A 23,277-nucleotide genomic window follows, 5' to 3' on the forward strand; every position below is an offset into this window, starting at 1 on the left:
CTTAGACTTCTCTTGTTCTGTATAGCTCCCTCCTATTATTATTATAATAATATAATAATAGGCCTCCCTGTTATTCTGCCCTACAAATTCTGGCTGCCTCAGCCTCTCCTAACTTTGATCTTTTTCTTCTCAATCGGTGAATCACTGGACTCTGATTCCTTTCCTGAGCTATAGCCTGCAAACTCCTGGAGGCCATGATCTGGAGCAACCAGAAGGCTCACCCCCTTCTCTCTGGGATCATAATCTGTTGTTCAAGGTCTGAAAATTATTGTTTTATATATTTTGTCCTATTTTCTGATTAGTTGTGGTTAAGTCCTATTACAGTAAATCTCTCATAAGCATAAATGAAAGTAAGTTGTAGGTTGTTTCAATTTTCATTTTTTGTTTGTCAGGTGAGACTGGACTTTTTAAAAATACATTACTGGCCTGTAAGTCACCTTCTATGAGTTGCTTGTTTATATTTCTTATAGACTTGTTTTTCTGTTAATTTTTTTTTTCTAGCACTTGAAGCTCCTTCCTAGGTTTGCGGAATTTCCTATTTTCAAAACCGTTTGCATAAGAAAGATTTTTCTTCACTGAAAGTCTGATAAAATGCCATCTAGAAACCTGTTTGGGCCCATATGCTTTTTCCTCTTGGGAGTGGTATTTTTGATTATTGGTTTGACTTTTTAAATGGTTATGACACTATTTAGGCTTTCTACATCTTCTGGAGTAAATTTTCATAACTTATAATTCTCTTATAAAAGTTTCCATTTCATCAGATTTTCCTAAAGTTTCTCATAGTATTTGCTTATTACCTTTAAAAATGTGAGTTGCATCTGTAGTTGTGTGCTTTTTCATTTTCACACTTGATCTTAGCCAAAAGGCTGAGAAGCGATTCTTTTTCATTTTTAATGTCATTTGTGCACTTACTCTCCATTGATTGATAGTGAAAGAGGGTTGTGTATTTTTAAGTTTTTTTCCAAAGAACTAGTGTATTGGATTTTGCTGATTATTCTTTAGGCTTATTTTCTATTATTATGGTTTTCTTTATGATTTCCTCCTTTGTAGTTTCTCTGGGTTTCCTCGGTTTTTCTTTGGCCTCTATGACTGAATACAAAACTCATTTATATCAGGTTTTTTTCTACTTTTTTTGTAAACATATTTAAACCTATACATTTTCCCTCTATCTAAATACTCATTTAGCTACTTCACATTAGTTTTGATATGTTGTCCCTTCATTGACATTTCTTAATGTTTTAATTTATAAAATTAATTCATATGTTATAAAGGTTCATAATTTCTATTAGATTTCCTTTTTAACACACATTCAGGAACACACTTTTTCAATTCCATAGTGCTTGTTTACTATATTTTTATTGATTTTGTAATATGCCATGTCACAGAAGTTCTAAATCATAATATTTCATGCTGCTATGGTATGAGAAACAGTACTGTGAGTGCTCAATACTGAGATCAGAGAAAATTTTCTCTCGGCTTCTTATCTGAAAGAGTCTGTGCAGTAAAATTTACACAGTAATTAGGAACAATCATATAAGAAACCCAGAGTTTCCTTGGGATGATTCATATTACATTCTTCAACAAAGCTGAAAACAATTTTCTATATAATTTAACATATTGCTTGCTAACTTATGAATTATAAATAATACAAGAAGTTAAAGTGTGACTTTTGTAACACAGTATTCTTTATTCAAGAAATAGACTCTGAAACACAGAAGACTGTATTCTGTAGATCCCAATGCATGGGTTCTGCAGGTTGTAAATATCTAGGATTTACTTGAAGAGTACTTTCTTGAATAATGTGGCAGTGAGGAACAAGGGAACTGCTCAAAAGTCAACTCCCTGAGGATAATCCTAGAAGAAGGATCAGCTTTGCTATGTTGCTTTTTTCAAAGCAGGGGGGAAAGAGATGATTACCATAGGAGATAAAGATGGGGTGTTTGGAAAACAGGAAAAGTAGGTGAAAATTTCCCTCATGTAGCTTGTTTTTTCTCATTAAGTCTCCATTTTTCCTTCTGTGTAGTGTTTTCTATTTGATCAGTTTTCCCCCCGCTTTGTTCAGTAAAAGATTATGAGGGAAATGACTCTGAAGAAGAAGACCTGAATTTCAGGGAGACTTTGCCTTCATCAAGTAAGAAAAACACACCTAGATCAAAGGTAAGACTAAAAGGAGAGGGATCTCTACTAATTTTGGCTAATACCTAAGTTGCTGACTATGCTCTCTGGGAAATGGGTATCTATTTTGTTTTCACCAAAATAATTTCTTAATTCTTTGCACTGTAGTGTTGACAGTGACCAAAATAGGGATTTGAAAGAGTGGAACTTTTTGCCAAGTTTCTAGTGAATTGCATTTTCTAATGCTACTCTAGAAATTTTACAGGCACTTGTTTTGTGCTACTAATGAAGATACAAAATAAATTTCACATGAAGTTTGAAGCACCTTTAGATGTATTGATTGTGGACTTTTTCATTGTTTGAGACAGCATGATTGGGTATCTCCAAACTATGGAAAAGTAGAGGGCTGTGAAAAGTCTGTGACAAAACCTCTTACGTCAACACATTACCCCATTTGTGGAGATAGTGCTGGGGTTAGGACACAAAAAAAGGGAAATGGATTTTAGTCTGGCGGGTGCTTTGCATTTTTTTTCTCTTACCTAGTCAACTAGAGCTTTGGAACTGCCATGATGATGCTGGCCTTGTGCTCATTTCCTGTAAGTTACAGCAATAATAGAGATAAAGTCAGTACATAGACCAAATACTGCTTCTACCGCTTCCCCCGTTCAATTGCCACCTCCACCCCAGATGGGCAGGAGTGCCGCTTTTAAGAACAACATTGTAACTTGATTATTATCTCCTGTCTGTTCTCTGCTATACTTAAGTTGGGCACATCAAGGCTACCATCACATCTTTGGCTGGGAATCTATGGCTGTTAGTGCCATGTTGGGCTTTTAGCTCACTCTTGAGCCATTCTTTTCTCTGATCAGAATGGTTTCCTGTTTGAAGCAGAGACAGTTTGAATGGGAACACCTTCACAGAATGGCCCAAGTAGATCCTTTGTATAGTCTTATAGTCTTATTTGACTTCTTCTAGAACTGAGCACATTTTGTGATTTTGTTTATATTTTTACTTTGTTTTTTTTTTTTTTCTAAGTTATAGCTTGGCCTATCTAGGATGAATTCTGATATGCTTTAAAGTTTCCTTTAAGAAAAAAGGATCTTAGAACATTCCTGGATGGTTTTTAGAGTGTTGGGAAAATTACCTGATTTCATTAGAAATTGTTTTTCTTATATTTCATGAAACAATTTGATATTGTAGCCATTTTTATGTCCTTTCAGATAGATGCTGTCCCCTAGAAATTGTCTAGACTCATAGACTTGAAGTTGGTTAGATTTGGAGCATTACTAATTTTTTTTGAGACAGGCTAATTTATTTTTTGGATTTTTGGTAGAGACAGGGTTTCACCATGTTGGCCAGGCTGGTCTTGAGCTCCTGGCCTCAAGTGATCCACCCATCTCGGCCTCTCAAAGTGCTGGGATAATAGGCATAAGCCACCACGGCTGGCCTGTTAAAGACATTTTTATGCCGGCACTCATTTTAGAGGTGAAAGCTGAAGCAATTTGTCTATGATCATACGACTCTTGAGTCACAGACTAGAAACCAGGCTCCTATCTGTGTTACTGTTTTCACTTTGTCCTCATAAATCCTTGCTTCATGGAGTACAGAAAAGCTAACTTAGGCTCCTCAGAAAACATTTTCTAACATTTAAAAAAATTTCATATTAATTTGATTCACTGAGCAATCTCCAAAAGTCCTGCCATGTTGATAATTTATTATGTTTCTCCATGTTAGTTCTTGGTATTGTTAGCAAAATCACATTTCACTCAATCAGACATATGTTAGTCAACCTTAAATTTGAATTGCAGCCGTCTAGAACAGTTTGCTTCTTTAAAAAATAAATATAATCAATTTGATTTTGAACCATGACTTGAAAGATGTCTCAGGTTTAAATTGTGTTAGGACTTCCAGATGTTACTTCTTCTAAGTAAATGAATTGTACTCAAATGACTTTTAAACATGTCTCATAGGAGGGAAGTGGGATCATGTTTGTGTAATAGCACTGTCCCACTTCTTTTCCTCCATCCCACTGGAGCCACAGTTTCTACATTTCAATTTTAATTATCCTGAAAGTAATTTTTAGGGATTTCCCAATCAGTGCTGATTTCAAAACTAGTTCAACTCTGTGAAGCTCATTTCATTTAATGTATTGGTTAGCTACATAGTTTAATGAGAAGGAATCTTAGGTGGACAATTTCCTGTGATTTTAAAGTAAAAATTAAATATACACCAAGCAAACACTAGTAAACTCATTAGTCAAAGAAGAAATCATAATGGAAGTTTAAAGTATTTAGAATGGAATGTACACAAAAATACTAGATGTAAAAACGTGGTTTGCGGACTGAGCAGTGTGTAGCAAATATAAGGTCTAATCTATAACATTACATTTACAATTGTGCCACTTAAAGTGTTTAGCAGTAAATCTAAGAAAAAGTGTACATTGTCTTTATTGAGAATATTTTATAATGTGTTTGCTGGGTAGCTATATCATATTAGTGGATAATAATACTTAATATATAAATATATCACTTATTTCCAATTTAAATTTAAAAATTCGTATCACTTAATTTCAGTAATAATCCCAAAGTTATTTTTGTGTGTGAATGAGATTCGATCAGCTGATTCAAAAGATGTTCTTGAGAAAACAGAAGGTCAAGTATGGCAAGACAGTATTAGACAAGGAGGGAAGGAAACATGTGTATATGATGACTGGGGCACTGGCACTGCGACTTGTCAAGACTGAAGTCTCTCCAGTGCAAAATTGGGCAGTGAAATGTGGAGAAATACTTAGAATTAGTAGATTGGATGGTGCAAGTACTAAAGTAAAGATAAATATAGTGGCAGGAGTTTTATATTCACAGTAAACAAAACATGGTGAACACTTATAAGAAAATCTCTTATGGGCTGAAGTAATAAATCTATTTTTTCTCAAACGAAGCTTTTTAAAAATTTAGTTTTGAAAAATCACTTGAGTTATTTAATATAAATAACTTCTGTTTACATAGTACTCTGCACTGTTTTGACAGATTGAAAAATATTTTATAGGGAGATATACAGTTAAGTGATTTTCTAGGAGCAGAATTATACTATGTGATTGTGGTTATAATTCCATTATTGCAGATCTTTTCACTCTTCTTAAGTAGCTATAGAAATCATGTTTCTTTTAAACCACATTTTTTCTAAAACCAGGGCTATAATTTGTTTCCTTTCTTATGTCTGTAGGTTTTTGAGAAGAAAGTTAACTCAGAGAAGGTAAAACCTTCTCTTCGGAATTTCCCACGTAATGATTATGAGGATATTTTTGAAGAGCCTTCAGAAAGGTATAACTGATATGCTTATTTAGTGAGTTTTCTGTTTATGCTACTTATATTCATAGCTAGCCCTCTGCATGGAGACAGTGAATAATGGCCCTCAAATGTTTAATTTTTCAAGATATAGCCTTTTATAAACCTGATTTAGCTTTCTTAGGAATATGGTTACGATCTCACAAATATGGTAATTAACACAAGAGAAAAGTATTCTTGAAGGATTCAATTTCTCTATCCTCTCAATAGTTACCTGGTGTCAAAGCTTTTGCAAATATGCTTGGAGCTTTTGAAGTGGTCAGTGTACTTGAGGTAGCATGAAGCTCTCAGTACAGCACTAAATTTTGTTAGAAATGTAATCTGTTTTCAGAAAGAAAATTATATGGTATAAGCAATAGGATTATTAGTATGGTGAATTTCTGGTAGTATATGTTTAAAAAATTTAAAGTACCTGAAGAACAGTAAATTTCCATTAAGAAAACTAAAGAAACAAGTTTTCATGCTTATAAAATATTCAAATTTAGGTGTTATAAGCAAAAACATCAAATGAGGAAACATTTTGTTAAGCCATATTTTCTTAGAGATTTATCAGTAATTTTAGCTACCCTCACTGGAATAGCACTGTATAAGAATGTGTATATTCTTTATATTGTGTGTTTTCGTATGTGTATTGTATGAAATTTGTATGTACAACTTTCAGAAGTGCATTAAACAAATAACAGTAATTCCAAAGGCTTTTTGAGATTCTATGATATACTAAGCATTGTACACAAATAAAAACTACTATATATTTTTTGCTCTTCAGTTCACAGTTTAATTAGGAAAACAGACATATAAAAGACAAATTGATGTACAATGTAGTAAACATTATTTTAGAGTCAAAATCCAAAGATTGCGGGTACAGAAGACTGACTATGCATGAGGGAGGTTTCCCACAAGCTTCTCTGAAGAAAAGATATTTTAGTTGAATTTAGGATTTAATTAAATAGAAACCTAGCAGGTGAAAAGGAGAAGAACGTTTCAGGCAAGAGGAAGAAGTTTGAGCGAGGGTAAGGAGTTGTGAAAATATCTTACTAATGGGGAGAAATATTAGGTGCCAAGAGTCGTAGGGTGTGTGTGAGGTGGAATGCCAGGAAGCTGGAGAAGATGAGAGGTGGAGCCCAAAATACAGCGTGGGCTGGGGTGGGAAGTAACGCCATATATGTGAAGCTGAGTATACATTTTATTCAGTCTGTTAAAATGAAAAGGATGCATAGGGAGGGTCTTTTTGTTTTATTTGTGAAACTGTCTATTTATCCACACAGAAGGAGGAATGCTGGTGGCAAGGTGAGGATAGCTGGAAGTGGCAGTCAGTGGAGATTAATTAAATGTTTATAGTAATCCAAGAAAAAATGAGAAGGAGAAAAGAGTAAGAAACCCGAAATGCCTTACAGAAGTAAAAGAAAAAGGCATTTATTTTGCTAAGGTTAAAGCATACAGTGGAGGTAGGAAATCAGTGGAGATGGTGATGAAAAAGTACACAGAGGCCACCTGGCCAATATCTTAAACTTAGGTGTCTGATAAGGGGCTTTGATTTATCCTGATATTGGTGGGCAGGTGTAATTAAGTTTGTGTTTTAGTAAGAATTTTCTCTAAACATTGAAGGTTAGATGCGGAAGTCAAGTTAGGAGGATTTTGCTAGGTAGGGTTGCAAATGAAAATGCAACAGGAGCCAAGTTGATAGCATTAGCGAGTCAGCTGAGTATGGAGAGGTTGCAAAGGAAACAGAAAGTGAATATGGGCTAGTATTTGAAAAATCTGTTAACGATTAGTAGCTAGACAGAGTTTAAAGCATTTCCTATTTTTTAGATACAGAAAAGTGAGTATGATATGAAAGAATTTGTAGATAGGGAGTGATTCATGATATGTTAAAAAATATATATAAGTTATAGAAAGTACCTTAGAGGAGGTAGAAGGAATCAGGTTAAGAACATGGAAGGATGAATTTTGAACAGGCAGAAAGCAAGGAATAAGAAAGACATTGATGCATCTAAGTAAATGTTTTAAAAGATAATTGAAAGAATTTCTATTTTCTGGTATTTTCTAGAAGAAGTTACAGTTTTACTAAGGCGGAGAAAGTATTAAGATAAGGACTCTAACAGGATGGTGGCTTGGAATTAGCTGCCATGGAAGAGTGGTACAGGAAACCAACCAGGGACATGGTGGTGTTTTCCAAATGGCTCTCTGCTGATATTAGAAAGCCCAGTAACCCTAGTACTTCCCTCCCGCAGCCTAGGTAGAGGAGAGGAGAAGATAAATAGGCGGATGGATCTGAGGCGACTAGTTTGCAAGGTAAAAGTAGTGGGAGGAGATGGAGTTTATGATCAGACATTGGGATTTGGGAATTATCTCACAAGTGAGCCAATTTCAGGTGATGACAATGGGAGTGGGTGACTGAATTGAAATGGAAGTGAATGTCAATTAAATAATCAATAAAGGTGATTAGAAAGTATTTCTCAAATGTATATATTCTTTGAAACCATGGGCAAATATATACATTTCTTTTCTAGTGGCAGTGATCCCAGCATGTGGACAGCCAGAGTCCCCTTCAGAAGAGACAGGTTGAGCAGTGAGAACGAGGAGCCTGCAGGGCCCTCACAGGCTCTCTCCCCACTACTTTCTGGTATGACATCATCCTATTTGTAGTAACAAGTTGAGGCTCTATTTTAGAGATATGCACAAAGATATTTCTATTACCAATGAAAGAAAGAGCTAGGAAAAACTTCAAAAAATGGGAAAATATGCTTTTCTAGGATTTTCTTTTAAAAATAAAAAAATACAATTAAAAAAATGCTCCACACCCCATATTCAGAATGGCTCATTTCTGTCCTTTCTTCAAGTATTTTAAGGTATTAAATATGTCAGTTTAGTAAAATCCATTTTTTTAAAGCTAGATATTTTATAGATTTGAAAAATAACAACCTGCTTCCTAATTTCCTTTTTAAAAATTTGTTGCACAATATATGCTTTGTAAGTAAAATAATAACATTTTTGGATTACAAATTATCACATGTTTATAGTGGGGAAAAAAGAAAACAACAAATATGCATAACAAATTATAACACTGAAGAATATTTCAGAACTGTTTGTGTATGTGTATTTACATGTATATATAATATAAATGTAATTAGAACTATGAATATATACTTTATATATGTGTGTGTGTATATATATATTTATAAAATTTGTATTTGTAAACTTGGGGGATCACATGCACACCTCAAAAACCTTGGAGTTGGAGAGGATCTTGGAGGTCATCCATAACCAACGTCCCATCAAATGTTGGAAACATCTTCTCTAATGACTTTATTTGAAACATATCAAACCCAATTAAGAAAATATCATATTACACAATTATTAAACTGCAGATCTCATACAAAAATATTGCTAAATATTATAGGGGTATAGAAAACTGTATTTTCTTTCATATGACTAGACAGTTATACCAGCACTATTCACTAAATAAACCACATTTCCCAAATGAATTTATATATACTTTTATCACGTATTAAGTTTCTAAAAATGTTTGATCCTTTTGTATTCTCTAAATTTTTTTACTAATTGACTTGTTTGTTCCTGTGGACATATTATATTATTTTGTTTTGATTCTACTCATTCTAAATTTATCTGGAAAGGAAAATCCTCCCTCTAATTTTTAAAAAATACATTGTTGTAGCTGTTTGGGCAAGTTTTTGCTACCTCGGTGATTTTAAATTATTTTGTGCATTCTTGTGTAAACTTGTTTGAAATTTAGATAGAATGACATGCCAGTTATATTCATTCAGGTAGGATTGGCACTGTTGTGATTTTAGGTTCTTCCTTCCACATATAGAATGAGGGGAGTCAAGAGATCATCCACAGTGCATCTGAGCACAGAATAGCTGCTGCCCCATGTTCGCCTTCCATATCTGACATGAGGATGAGGACCTCGCTTGTGCCCTGTCTTAGCTGGAAACATTCAGGAAACAGAATTCTGGGAAAAGTGGTCCAGCCTAGCCATGTTAACATATTATAAAGCTGTCACAGTCCACACTATATACAAAATATACAAAAATAGTTTGTTATAAGAATATGCTTTTGTAAAATGAGGCATAATTTTAATTAATTAAAACATGCTTAATTAAACTGAGGCATACAGGAAAATTCACCGTTTTAGCATACGGTTCTATGAGGTTTGACCCAGGTTTGCCACCACAATCAAGGTATAGTACATTTCTATCTCCCCACACATTTCTCCTGTATTTTTTTGTAGTTAACTCAACCCTACCACCAGTGCCTAGCAACCAGTAATCTATTTTCATTCTCTTTACTTTTGTCTTTTTCAAGGTATTATATAAAAGGAATCATAAATATGTAGCCTTTTGAGTCCAACTTCTTTCACTTAGCGTAATTCTTTTGATATTCATCTGTGTCATTGCATTTATCAGTATTTAATTTCTTTTTTATTGAATAGTATTCCATTCACCAGTTGAAGGACACTGGGTTGTTTCCAGATTTTGGCAATTATGGATAATACCACAGATATTCACAAACTTTGTGTAAACATAAGTTTCCATTACTTTAAGGTAAATATCTAGGAGTGGGATTGCTGGGTCATAAGTGTATAATAGACAAACTGTATTCCAAAGAAGCTGTACTAATGTTATTGGTTGCTTTTTACTTTTTTTTTTTCCTATTCTTTTTACTCTTTGTATTTCAGTTAGGTAATTTCTGTCAACCTATCTTCAAGTTTACTGATTCCTTTCTTGGTTGTGTCGAGTCTACTAATGAACGCATTGAAAGCATACAGTGTTTTTTTATGTACAACATTTCCATTTGACACCTCCTTACAGATTCTGTCTCTGTTGATAATGCATTTTGTCTGCATTTTTCATAGAGCTTAAACATGTTAATGATAGTTATTTAAAATTCCCTGTTGGATAACTCTGACAGATGGGTTGTTGCTGATACTTTTTTCTGTGATTGCTTTGCTTTTCGACACTGGCTTCTGTTGTTGCAGCTGCTGCAGCTTCATTATATGTCTATATATCTGATTGAGTGTTGGTACTGGGTGTAGAAAAAAAGAGACTGAAGTAAATAGAATTTATGCCTAGAAATAGTCATGCCTATTCCTCCGGTAGGCCATTTAGGACATGAGCTGGGTTTTGGTTTTGTGTTGCTCTCATTACCTATAGTGAACCATTGGCTTAGAATTCCTTAGGATTTAGCTTGTGTGCAGGGTGGCAGCTGGGGTGCTAAAGAGTTTTTATTGTTGGCCTTTTCCTATTTCATCCTCAACTTTGGGCCTTCCCTGTGTGCCTGTGCTTCAGAAGGGCTCTCTCTCCTTCTTCTGCCCATCTTCCAGCAGTAGACTGGTGCTTGCTTGCCTGGGGAGGGAGGGCCAAGTCATTGTTTCTTGTCCTATTCCATTATCAGCCTTGGGCAGGTCCTCCATCCCTGGTCCTCAGTGACAGGCTTGGTCAGTGATACTACCCCTTCTCATGGCATCCAGACTCTGCCTGACACCTTTGGTAAGTCCATAGTGGAGAAGGTTTCCTCCCCTTCACTTAGTGTAGTGGTAGGAGTTTTGTAATAATAATGGCATCAAATCCTGGACTCAGGACTGCTTTCTGCACCTTCTCCAGGAATAGAGGGGTTTTGTTTGCTTTTTTCCCAACTGCAGTGTGTCTACACTTACATACAGCAGGAACTGATGCTCCTCCTCCTGCAGTGTGAGGCTTTTATTCTGGGAAAAATAGGTCTTAGTGAGGCTTTATGCATTTTCTACCATGACAGTAGCTCCCCTCCTCCAAGCCTACCCTTCTGAGGGAATGGTTCTTCCCATCTCCTGCTCTGCTCTCAGTCTTTCTTATGAGCACCTGTTGGAGGTCTGTGAATTTGAGTCTTTGAATGTGTGCAAGTTCTCTTTGTGTCTGTGGCTTTACGCTGTTCTGTATTGTCACACTGGCCCACATCCAGCTATCAGCAGTACATTTATGTACAGTACATTTTATGTCTGAATACTTCTTTCCCATTTGTATAGTGCCTGGTATCTCTTTCTCCTTTGAACTGCAACAGGGAGCCAGTGTTCACGTCCTGTCACTCTTTAGGAGAGTCTGTCTTTCCTTAGATTTCAGACTACTTGGTTGCCCTGCAACTTCAGCTCTCTGATGGGTTCAAAATTTTTGATTTAGTGCTTTGTTTTTTCAACTTGTATATATTGTTAGGGTATGAGTGATGCTCATACTAGCTTTCTATATTTAGGCAGAAATGGAATTTTGAATATAAATATATTTTAAAAATAAAAATAAGAACATATTCCTTTGCAAACAGGGAATACCATGTCTTAGCTGTTAGAGTAAGGCCAGTTCCTATGGAAAAGTAGATAGACATTGCTTTTTTCTTTCTTAGTACCCTCCGTGTCAGTTTCAGTTTAGAACTATGGTTAAGCTCCTCCTAGGGTCTGTTACTGAGGTCTATGCTCACAAAGGATTAATGACTAGAAAATATAAAGAACTGCATATTAATAAGTAAAAGATAACCAAATAGAAAGATGGGCAAAACACATTAACAGGCATTTCACAGAAGAGAAAATAAGAAAAAGTGGTCCAACCTAATTTTGAATCAGGGAAGTGAAAATTAAATCATATTGAAATAATAATTTACACTGACTAGATGGTTTCCATTTTTTAAAATGTGATAATAGTTAATATTGGTGAGTATGTGGCTTGATGGAAACCATTTTGGAAAATAATTTGGTGTTTTTTTTAATGTGCACATGCCATATGTCCTAGCAATTTCCTTCCTGGTTATTTATCTTAGAGAAACTCTTTTCCTTTTGTAACAGAAGACATATGCAAGAATGTCCATACTAGGCTTGTTTGTAATAGACTTCAACTGTAAATAACTCAGATATCTGTCAACACCAGCATGTATGAATTAAATATTGTATTTTGTTTAATGTGAAGATGAATAAACCCAGATGCAGTCTTAGCAAAAAAGTTGAGATTTAAAACAAAATAATTTAATCTATATAAACTTGCAAAAAATGCCAAACAGCATAAAGGGTAAACAAAACAAACAAAAGGAATGATAGCACAATTCAGAATAGTGATTATACCCTGAGGGAGGAGGACGAGGAATGAGGTCTGGGAAGGGGACACAGGAGCATCAGGGGCTAATGTTCTGTTTTAAATTGGGTATGTATTGTTCTTTTTCTTAAAGATATTTCACTTAATTATTATTTTGTACCTATTTAACATTTAATAAAATATTTTAAAAGCCAAAATTTAAAAAATAAATTATAAAGTTAACATATGCTAATATTTTAATGAAAATCAATATAGAATGATATCGAGAAAAAGTTAATAATTTCCTCCCGTCATCTTGAATCCTGATTCAGAGGCAACCAATATTAATAGTTTATCTAACAATACACAAAGATATAAAAACAGATTTTCTGTTTAAAGTTTAAATGAAAATTGATGTGTGCTCTACAACTCTACAATTACTCTGCAACCATAGTTTTTAAAATTTAAACTGTATTATGTACATAGGTTAAGACATATTCTAACATAGGATTAATGGTTGTCTAATATTTCATTGTATGTAGATACCATAATACATTCACCCATTCTCCAATTGACTTTTTCTGCATTATATATTTTTACACATTTCCTAAGTACTGATACTTTGATTTTGGTTAGATTCCCTAAAGTAAGATAGTTAAGAAAAAGTTTATGTTCATCTTATATTTTAATGGGCAATACCAGATTCCTTTCCAAAAGCTTAGAGAAATTTATTGTTACCCTAAGCTGTTAGGGATGGTTCAATTTTCCCACCTTCCTATTATTATTAGATAACCCTTTTTCTAATTTTTGCTAATCTGATGGATGAAAAACAGCATCTCCTTATTATTCAAAATTTTTGTTATACTGATTACTAGTAGGATCAATTATCTTTTTTTGAGACAGAGTCTGGTTCTCTCGCCCAGGCTGGAGTGCAATGGCGTGATCTCGGCTCACTGAAACCTCTGCCTCCCAGGTTCAAGCAACTCTCCTGCCTCAGCATCCTGAGTAGCTGGGGCCACAGGCACGCACCACCATGCCTGGCTAATTTTTGTATTTTTAGTAGAGACCAGGTTTCACCATGTTGGCCAGGCTGGTCTTGAACTCCTGACATTGTGATCCACCCCCCCTTGGTCTCCCAAAGTGCTGGGATTACAGGCATGAGCCACTACACCCGGCCAGGATCAAGTATCTTAATATATGTTTATTAACTTCTTCTTGGATTTGCGTATTTATACACTTTGTTCATTGTTTTTCTTTTCTTATTAATTTGTAGGAACTCTTCACATGTTGGAAATTTTAACATGTTGTCTGTCCTACAAATGTGCTACAAATTGTGACCCTCAATTCTATATCTTAAGAAGGGAGACCTTCATGAACATTCTTAATTTCTAAAATGCTTAAAAAGGTCTTCTTTACAGGAAAAACATACAAATATTCTCCTAAATTTTCTTCAGAATTTTTATTCATTTATTTTGCTTAGATCATGACTCTGCAGTTTGTTACTAAATATTATAGGGGTATAGAAAACTGTATTTTCTTTCATATGACTAGACAGTTATACCAGCACTATTCACTAAGTAAACCACATTTCCCAAATGAATTTATGTATACTTTTATCACGTATTAAGTTTCCAAAAATGTTTGATCCTTTTGTATTCTCTAAATTTTTTTACTAATTGACTTGTTTGTTCCTGTGGACATATTATAGTATTCTGTTTTGATTCTATTCATTCTAAATATATCTGGAAAGGAAAATCCTCCCTCTAACTTTTTAAAAAATACATTTTTGTAGCTATTTGGGCAAGTTTTTGCTACCTCGGTGATTTTAAATTATTTTGTGAATCTTGTGTAAACTTGTTTGAAATTTAGATAGAATGACATGTCAGTTATATTCATTCAGGTAGGATTGGCACTGTTGTGATTTTAGGTTCTTCTTTCCACATATAGAATGAGGGGAGTCAAGAGATCATCCACAGTGCATCTGAGCACAGAATAGCTGCTGCCCCATGTTCGCCTTCCATATCTGACATGAGGATGAGGACCTCGCTTGTGCCCTGTCTGGCTGGAAACATTCAGGAAACAGAATTCTGGGAAAAGTGGTCCAGCCTAGCCATGTTAACATATTATAAAGCTGTCATGGTCCACACTATATCATGCTGGCACCCATACACACCGTTTTAAATGTTACTTAATATCCAAATAAAGACAACATTATGCTTGCGTCTACAGTGATAAAACTAATCTGTGTACAACTGAGAACATTCTCTCCCCTTCTCCAAAAGTGTCTCTTTCTTATCTTCAGTGATAGTCTTTCTTTTCCAAGTGATTCATATTCCCTTTAATACTTTTAAAAGAAAACAAAAATATGATATATATAAATATGCATATCAAAAAAGAAAAAGTCACAATATTATATCCCTGTTCATGCAGCTGGTCACATGGTTGTATCTGGTTTTGATCACTGCTGTCTTACACTTGTTTGGTATTCTCTTTCAGCTCAGCAAACATCCTATTTGGTTGTGGTTCCTGGTCTGATAGGGTGACCCAAACATTCATTCCTCAAGATCTAAGTCATTAGTAGTTCTGCCTGGATTGGGTGGTTGCAGTTTTCCATTGACTTTAATCACCTTGACACACCCTAGAGGATCACTGGCATGGCAGACATATTCCTCCTTACCCCATTGGATAGCAGTAGCCCCGTTTCCCCTTAATACTTAGAATCCAGCGTACTAGGCAGTGTAGTAATCCCTCTTTCCATGATGATTCAGTAGCATATGAGGAGCCCAAAATGGCCTAGTGGCTTTCTCCAATTCCAATTCAATGGATTTGTAGTTGTTTCTCCTGATGGAAGCATTCCTCACTCTGTTTAGGTCTGCTTTGATTTCTTTCATCAGTGTTTGTTTGTTTTGCAGTCTTAACATATAGATTGTATATATGTTTTGTTACATTCATATCTAAGTATTCCATATGTTTTGGTGCTATTGTAAATGGGACTTATGAAAAATATTGTAGCTTCTATTGTTCATTGATAGTAGATAGAAATATGATTGATTTTTGTATATTACCCATGTGTTACCCTTCAACCTTCCTAAACTCTCATTAATTCTAGGACCTTTTAAATATATTTTTTGGAATTTTTTTATGTAGATACTTATGTTGGTGAATAAACATAGTTTTATTTTTCTACCTTTACAATGCATATGCCTTTCCTTCCTTCCTTCCTTCCTTCCTTCCTTCCCTTCCTTCCTTCCTTCCTTCCTTCCTTCCTTCCTTCCTTCCTTCCTTCCTTCCTTCCTTCCTTTCCTTCCTTCCTTCCTTCCTTCCTTCCTTCCTTCCTTCCTTCCTTCCTTCCTTCCTTCCTCCCTCCCTCCCTCCCTCCCTCTCTCCCTCCCTCCTCCTCCTCTTTCTTTCTCTTTTCCTTCCTTCCTTCCTCCTCCCTCCCTCCCTCCCTCCCTCCCTCCCTCCCTCTCTCTCTCTCTCTCTCTCTCTCTCTCTTTCTTTCTTTCTTTCTTTCTTTCTTTCTTTCTTTCTTTCTTTCTTTCTTTCTTTCTTTCTTTTCTTTCTTTCTTTCTTTCTTTCTTTCCTCCCTCCCTCCCTCCCTCCCTCCCTCCCTCCCTTCCTTCCTTCCTTCCTTTTATTTTTTTTGACTTACTGACTTATTGCATTAGCATTAACCTTTGGTATAATGTTGAATAAGAGGAAAGAGAGTGGACATCTTTCTAGATTCTCCATTTTGGGGAGAAAGCATTCTGTTTTTCATCATAAAGTATAATGTTAGCTGTAGGATTTTTGTGAATGCCATTTATCAGATTAAGGGAGCCTTCCTTTTATTCTAGTTTCCCGAAGAGTTATTATGAATGGACTCTTACTTTTGTTAAATGCGTTTTCTGCATCTATTGAGATGATCATATAGTTTTTCTTTTTTTGCCTGTTGATATATGATGAGTTACTTTGGTTGATTTCCAAATATCTAACGTGCTTTGCATTCCAGGGATAAGCCCAACTTGGTCATGGTATAATATTGTTTTTATCTTTTACGATTTGATTTGCTAGTATTTTCCTGAAGACTTTTTCTGTGTTTATATTCATGACGGATATTGATCTGTAATTTTCTTTTTTGTGATATCTTTTTCTGGTTTTAGTATCAGAGTAATGCTTTCCTTATAAAATTATTTGGAAGTGTTTTCTCCTCTTCAATATTCTGGAAAAGTTTGTATAAAATTGGTAGTATCGCTTCCTTAAATGTTTGGTAAAATTCACCAGTGAGGCCAACTGGACCCGGAATTTGTGAGGTTTCTAAATACATATTTGTGTTAGTTTTTTTTTTTTTTTTTTTTTTTTTTTTTGCGGGGGGAGGCTTTTATAACAAAGTATCGAAGAATTGCTCTCGTGATTCTGTGGGCTAGCAGTCCAACATCAAGGTGTCAGCAAAGTTGATTTCTTCTGAGGCCTCTCTCCTTGGCTTGCAGGTGGCCCTCTTTCCTCTGTGTCTTCACATGGTCTTCCTGCTGTGTATATCTGTGTCTTATCTCTGTGATAAGGATACCAGTTACATTACATTAAGGGCTATTCTAATGACTTCATTTTAACTGAATCATCTCTTTATAGACCCTATCTCCAAAGGCGGTCACATTTAGTTACTGGGAGTTAGGACTTAGTATATATGTATTTTTTGGGGGATTACACAATTCAGCCCACAACAGTATTCAATTTATTTAATTGATATAGGACTATTTAGGTTGTCTTTCTCTTTTTTTTTAATGAGCTTTGGCAGTTTGTATTTTTCAGTGAATTTGTCCCATTCATGTAAATTGTCTAACTTATGGCACTAGAGTTGTTTGTAATATTCCCTTATTAACTTTTTAATGTCTTATCTTCATTGATCACCTCTCTTTTTTTTCAATTACATAAAATGTGTCTTTGTTCTGTGTTTCTTGATCAGTTTGGCTAGATACTGCATCAATTCTATTGATATTTTCCAAGAACTAGCCTTTAGTTTCACTTACTTTCTCATTGTTTTCAATTTCATCGATTTCTGCTTTTTATTATTTCCTTTTTCCTTCTTGCTTTGGATTTTATTTTATCTTTTCTTAATTTATTAAGGTGGAAACTTAGATTACTGATATATTTCTTTTTCATAAATACAACTGGCCCTCCATATCTGTAGATTCTGCATCTGCAAATTCAACCAACTGTGGATCAAAGATATTTTAAGAACAAAGATAACAATACAACAACAAAAAATTACAAATTTTAAAAATATAGTATAGCAACTATTTACATGGCATTTATGTTGTATTAGGTATAAGTAATCTAGACATGATTTAAAGTATCTGAGAGAGAGGATGTGTTTAGATTATATGCAAATACTATGCTATTTTATGTAAAGGACTTGAGCATCCGAGGATTTTGGTATTCGTGGGAGGTCCTGGAACCAATCCCTTGCAAATACAGAGGGATAACAGTAGTACAAGCATTTAATACAACAAATCTTCCTGTAAGTACTGCTTTAGTTGCATCCCACACATTTTGAAGTGTTTTTATTTTCATTCAATTTATAATGTTTTCTCATTCTAAGTAGCAAAGGATGGAACAATTTGAACAACAATCTAGTGTAGCAGTGGATTATAGTATGAAGTATAAAATAATCTTCCATGAGTTCATACTGATATAAATAAATGATTAAATATGTTAATAAATGGGAAAGAAGAGACGAATCTCCCATGCAGAAGAATTTGTGATAAATTACATTGATATTCAATTTTAAAGGAAGTGGATCATAATTTCCCAACTCTTAAGTGTGGGTTGCACATACTGACTTTCTTTCAAAAAGTACAGTATGGCCAGAGGAGTACAAAGAATAATTGCATAGTAGAGAAACCTAATAAACACTACTGCAGCCAGGTGATCAAGGTCACCATCAACTGTCGTACATCATGTTGATAGAATATACCCTTGATACTATGGATAAATATGGCACTCTACTTCTGTGATCTTATTCCTGAAAACCCATAACCCCAGTCTTAATCATGACAAAAAAAATAGACAAATTTCAATAGTAAGGCATTGAAGAATACACCTGGCCAATACTCTTCAAACCTATCAAGGTCATCAAAAACAAGGAAATCTGAGAAGCCGTTGTAGCCAAAAGTTGCCCGAGGAGACCTGACAACTAAATACAATGTTTTATCCTAGATGGGCTCCTGAAACAGTAAAAAGACATTAAGGAAATCTAAGAAAACCAAAATACAGTATGCACTTTAGTTAACAAAAATGTATCAATATTGGTTCAATACTAATGAATGTACCACCCAAATGTAAAACATTAATAGTAAGTGAAACTTTGGCAGGGAATATATGGGAATTCTATGTGCTCATTTTTTTAATATAAAACTTTTCTAAAAAATGAAATCTATACATTTTTAACAAAATGTCTTCCTATTTCTCTTGTGACTTCCTCTTTGATCTACGGGTTACTTAGTTGTATTTTCTCCAAATTATTTTTATTGTAGTAAACTTTACATAACATAACATTTACTATCTTAACCATTTTAAGTATATATGTCAGTATTATTAATTATATTTTTAAAAATTTGTTTGTACCTTTGGAATCATTGCCAGATCCAACGTCATGAAGTTATTGCCATGTTTTCTTGTAAGAGTTTTATAGTTTTAGCTTTTACATGTAGGTAATGGATCCATTTTGAGTTAATCTTTGTATACGGCATTTGGTAAAGATCCAATTATATTATTTTGCATGTGAATATCCAGCTTCCCAGCACCATTTGTGTAAAGACCGTTTTTTTCCCATTAAATGGCCTTGACAACTTTTGAAAATAATTGGGTTTTATTTCTGGACTCTTTCTTCTATTCCCTTGGCCTATATGTCTGTCTATGCCCGTACCAGACTGTTTTGATTACTGTAGTATTGTAGTAAGTTTTGAAATCAAGAAGTGTGAGTCTTTTTTTCCCCCATATTTTTCAGGATTGTTTTAGCTGTTTGGGGTCCTTTGAAATTCCATATGAATTTTAGGATGAGTTTGTCTATTTATGCAGAAGGGGTCATTGGGATTTTGATAAGGATTGCATTGAATCTGTAGATCGTTTTGGTTAGTACTGATATCTTAATGATATTAAATCTTCCAAACCATGAACATGAGATATATTTGTTTAATTTTTTTTCAGCAATGTTTTGTAGGTCTCTTTGTACAAATCTTTCCCTTTCCCTTCTTGGCTAATTTCAAAGTATTTTATTTCTTTTTATATGTTATTGTAAATGAAATTGTCTTCTTAATTTCATTTTCAGATGGTTCATGTGAGTATATATAAATGCAACTGATTTTTGTGTGTGACTTTTTATCCTGCCACTTTACAGAATTCATTTTTTTTAACTCTGTGTGTGTGTGTGTATGTGTGTATGTGTGTATGTGTGTGTGTGTGTGTGTAAAATCCAGTCATCTTTAGGATTTTCTATGTATATCATATCATTTGCAGACAGAGATGTTTACTTTTTGTTTTCCCCAATTTGGATGCCTTTTATTTCTTTTTGTCCCCTAATTTCTCTGACTAGGACTTCCAATACTATGTTAAGTAGAAGTGGCAAAAGTGGCATCCATGCCTTGTTTCTGATCTTAGGGGAAAAGCTTTTACTCTTTCAACATTGATTATGTTTGCTGTGGGTTTTCCATATATAACTTTTATTATGTTTATGTATCTTCCTTATGTTCCTAGTTTGTTGAATTTTTTTCTACAAATGAATAGGCCGGACATGGTGGCTCATGCCTGTAATCCCAGCACTTTGGGAGGCCAAGGCAGGCAGATCACCTGAGGTCGGGGAGTTCATGACCATTCTGGCCAACATGTCTCTACTAAAGAAAAAGTACAAAAATTAGCTGGACGTGGTAGCAGGTGCCTGTAATCCCAGCTGCTTTGGAGTCTGAGGCAGGAGAGTCACTTGAACCCAGGAGGCAGAGGTTGCAGTGAGCCAGGATCTCTCCAGTGTACTTCAGCCTGTGCAACAGTGAAACTCTGTCAAAAAAAAAAAAAGAATATAACCTTGAAAGGATGTTGAATTTTGTCAAATACTTTCTCTGCATCAGTTGAGATAATCATGTCTTTTTTCCCCTTTCATTCTGTTAATGTGTTGTATTACCTTGATTTTAAGGATGTTAAGTCATCCTTGCATTCCGATAATAAATCCCACATAGTCTTTTGATCTTTTTAATATGCTGCTGAATATTTGCTTTGCTACTATTTTGTTGAGGATTTTTACATCAATGTTTAAGATGGATATAGGCCTTTAATATTCTTTTCTTGTAGGGTAATATCCCAATTTGATATTGGGATAATGCTGGCCTCGTAGAATAAGTTAGGAAGTGTTCCCTACTCTTTAAAGTTTTTGAACAGTTGAGAAGTATTGGTGTTAGTTCTTTAAATGTTTGGTAGAATTTACCAATGAAGCCATTGGATCCAGGGCTTACTTTTTTGGGATAATTTTGATAACTTATTCAATCACCTTACTAGTTATAGGTCTATTTCTTTGTGGTTTGGTTTTGGTAGGTTTTGTGTTTCTATAAATTTGTCTATTTCATTGAGGTTATCCAGCTTTTTATTTTTATTTTTATTTTTTTGCATACAATTGATCATAGTACTCCCTTATCTTTTTTGTGTCTTTAGAATTGGTAGTAATGTCCTCATTTTTATTTCTGATTTTGGTAATTTGATTCTTTTCTCTTTTTATCTTAGTTTATCTAATTAAAGGTTCATCACATCATTTTGTTGATATTTTTGAAGAACTTGCTTTTGGTTTCATTGATTTTTCTCTTTTTTATATTTTATATTTTGACCTCTGCTCTAATCTTTACTATTTCCTTCCTTTTGTTAGCTTTAGGTTTAGTTTGTTCTTCTTTTTGTAATTCCTTACGTTGTAAAGCTAGTTTAAGGTCTTGTTTTATTCGTGTAAGCATTTATAGCTATAAATTCCCCCCTTAACCCTGCTTTTGCTGTGTCCCATAGTTTTGATATGTTGTGTTACATTTTCATTCATTTCTAAATGTTTCTAATTTCCCTTGTAATTTCTTCTTTGATCCATTGGAATTTTAAAAATATGTTAATTTTCACAAATTTGTAAGTTTATCAGTTTTTCTTATATTTGATTTCTAATTTTATCTCTTGTATTTGGAGAAGATACTCTTTGTGATATTAATCTTTTAAAATTGATTGATACTTAGTTTAAAGCCTAACACATGCAAAGTATTACATGTGTTCTTGAATATGTGGTCTGTTGTTGCACAGAGGATTCTGTATGTATCTGTTAGATATACTTCGTTTATTATATTGTTCAATTCCTCCCTCTTCTTCTGTTTGATTGTTCTATCCACTAATGAAAATGGGATATTGAAGTCTTCAATTATTGTTATGAAACTGTTTATCTCTTCATTCCTGTCAATTTTTGCTTTGTGTATTTTGATTACCTGTTATTAGGTGCATAAATGTTTATAATTGTTATATGTTCTTGCTGTATTGAACCTTTTATATAGAACCTGATATATAATGTCCTTCTTTGTCATTTTTAACTTTTTAAAATTAGAATCGATTTTATCTGATATTAATATAGCTATTCATGTTCTGTTTTGGTTCCTGTTTGCATGGAATATTTCTTTTACTTTTAACCTATTTGTGTCTTTGGATCTAAAGTGAGTCCCTTGGTAGACAGTGTATAGTTGGGTCATGTTTTTATTTTTTTTAATCCATTCTGCCAATCTCTCTTTCAATTGGAGAGCTTAATTCATTTACATCTAAAGTAATTACTGATAAGGAGGGACTTCTCTCATTTTGCTGTTTTAAAAAAATATTTCTTGTAGCTTTTCTGTTCCTCATTTTTTTTTTTTTTTTTTTGCCTTACTGTTTCCTTTTGTATTTAGTTGCCTTTTGTAAAAAAAATTTTAATTTTTTAAAACTTTCCTTTATATATATATTTTAGCTATTTTCTTTGTGGTTACCATGGGCATTATATTTAACATCCTAAACTTATCACTCTAATTTGGATTTATGCCAGCTTAATTCAGTAAAATACAAAAAAAAAACACACACACACACACACAAAACTGTGCTCCTTTAAATGTTCTGCCCCCCACCTTTTTCATTTGTTATCACAAAATTACATTCTTATATATTATGTGTCCCAAAACATAAAATAATGTTTTTAATGCTTTAGTTTTCTATGTAGAAAACAAAATGTGGATTTACAATCTAAAGTTATGACAGTTTTTTATTTTTAGACTAATAAATTTAGAAAAATGTCATCTCAAATCATGTAGAAAAGAAAAAGTGAAGTTACACATTTTTGTTACAAGAATACTAGCTTTTATAATTAGTCATGTATTTGCTGAAATCTTAATTTCTTTGTGTGTATTTTTTCTTTGATTACATTAAAGTTGTCACTCAGTTGTCTTCTGGCTTATATTGTTTTTGATGAGCTTTTGGATCTGAGGCTTGGTGTCTCATTCATTTTGGAAGAAATTCTCAGTTATTATCTTTTCTAATATTTTTTCTGCCCAATTCTCCTTCTCTTCTATTTTGGGATTCCATTTACAGGTATAATATATTAGTCTGCTTGATATTGGCTTGTGGTTCTTGGATGGTCTCTTCTTCTCTGCCTCTGCCACTCATCTACCTTTTTTTCTCTGTGTTCTAATTTGGATAATTCCTCTTGATTTATTTTGTAATTCATGAACTCTTTTCTTGCCTCTGTAAAATCTACTGATGAG

At 34.0% G+C, this 23,277-nt stretch overlaps 1 protein-coding gene across 12 annotated transcripts in view; it reads left to right on the forward strand.

Annotated features, from left to right (window-relative positions):
* Positions 1 to 23,277, forward strand: part of PTPN20 (protein tyrosine phosphatase non-receptor type 20) — a 100,308-nt gene that overhangs the window by 36,673 nt on the left and 40,358 nt on the right. For 9 of the 12 annotated variants that reach the window (XM_050802987.1, XM_050802983.1, XM_050802982.1 and 6 more), the window contains 3 exons: positions 2,063 to 2,157; positions 5,338 to 5,435; positions 7,970 to 8,082. In XM_050802987.1, coding sequence (XP_050658944.1) covers positions 7,986 to 8,082 — 97 coding nt within the window. In that variant the 5' untranslated portion in view covers positions 2,063 to 2,157; positions 5,338 to 5,435; positions 7,970 to 7,985. Of the gene's footprint in view, positions 1 to 2,023; positions 2,158 to 5,337; positions 5,436 to 7,969; positions 8,083 to 17,900; positions 18,006 to 23,277 lie in introns of those variants that run through there. The other 3 variants (XM_050802988.1, XM_050802994.1, XM_050802990.1) reach the window with 3 other exon arrangements.

Source organism: Macaca thibetana, chromosome 9, assembly GCF_024542745.1.
Source record: "Macaca thibetana thibetana isolate TM-01 chromosome 9, ASM2454274v1, whole genome shotgun sequence".
Taxonomy (NCBI): domain Eukaryota; kingdom Metazoa; phylum Chordata; class Mammalia; order Primates; family Cercopithecidae; genus Macaca; species Macaca thibetana.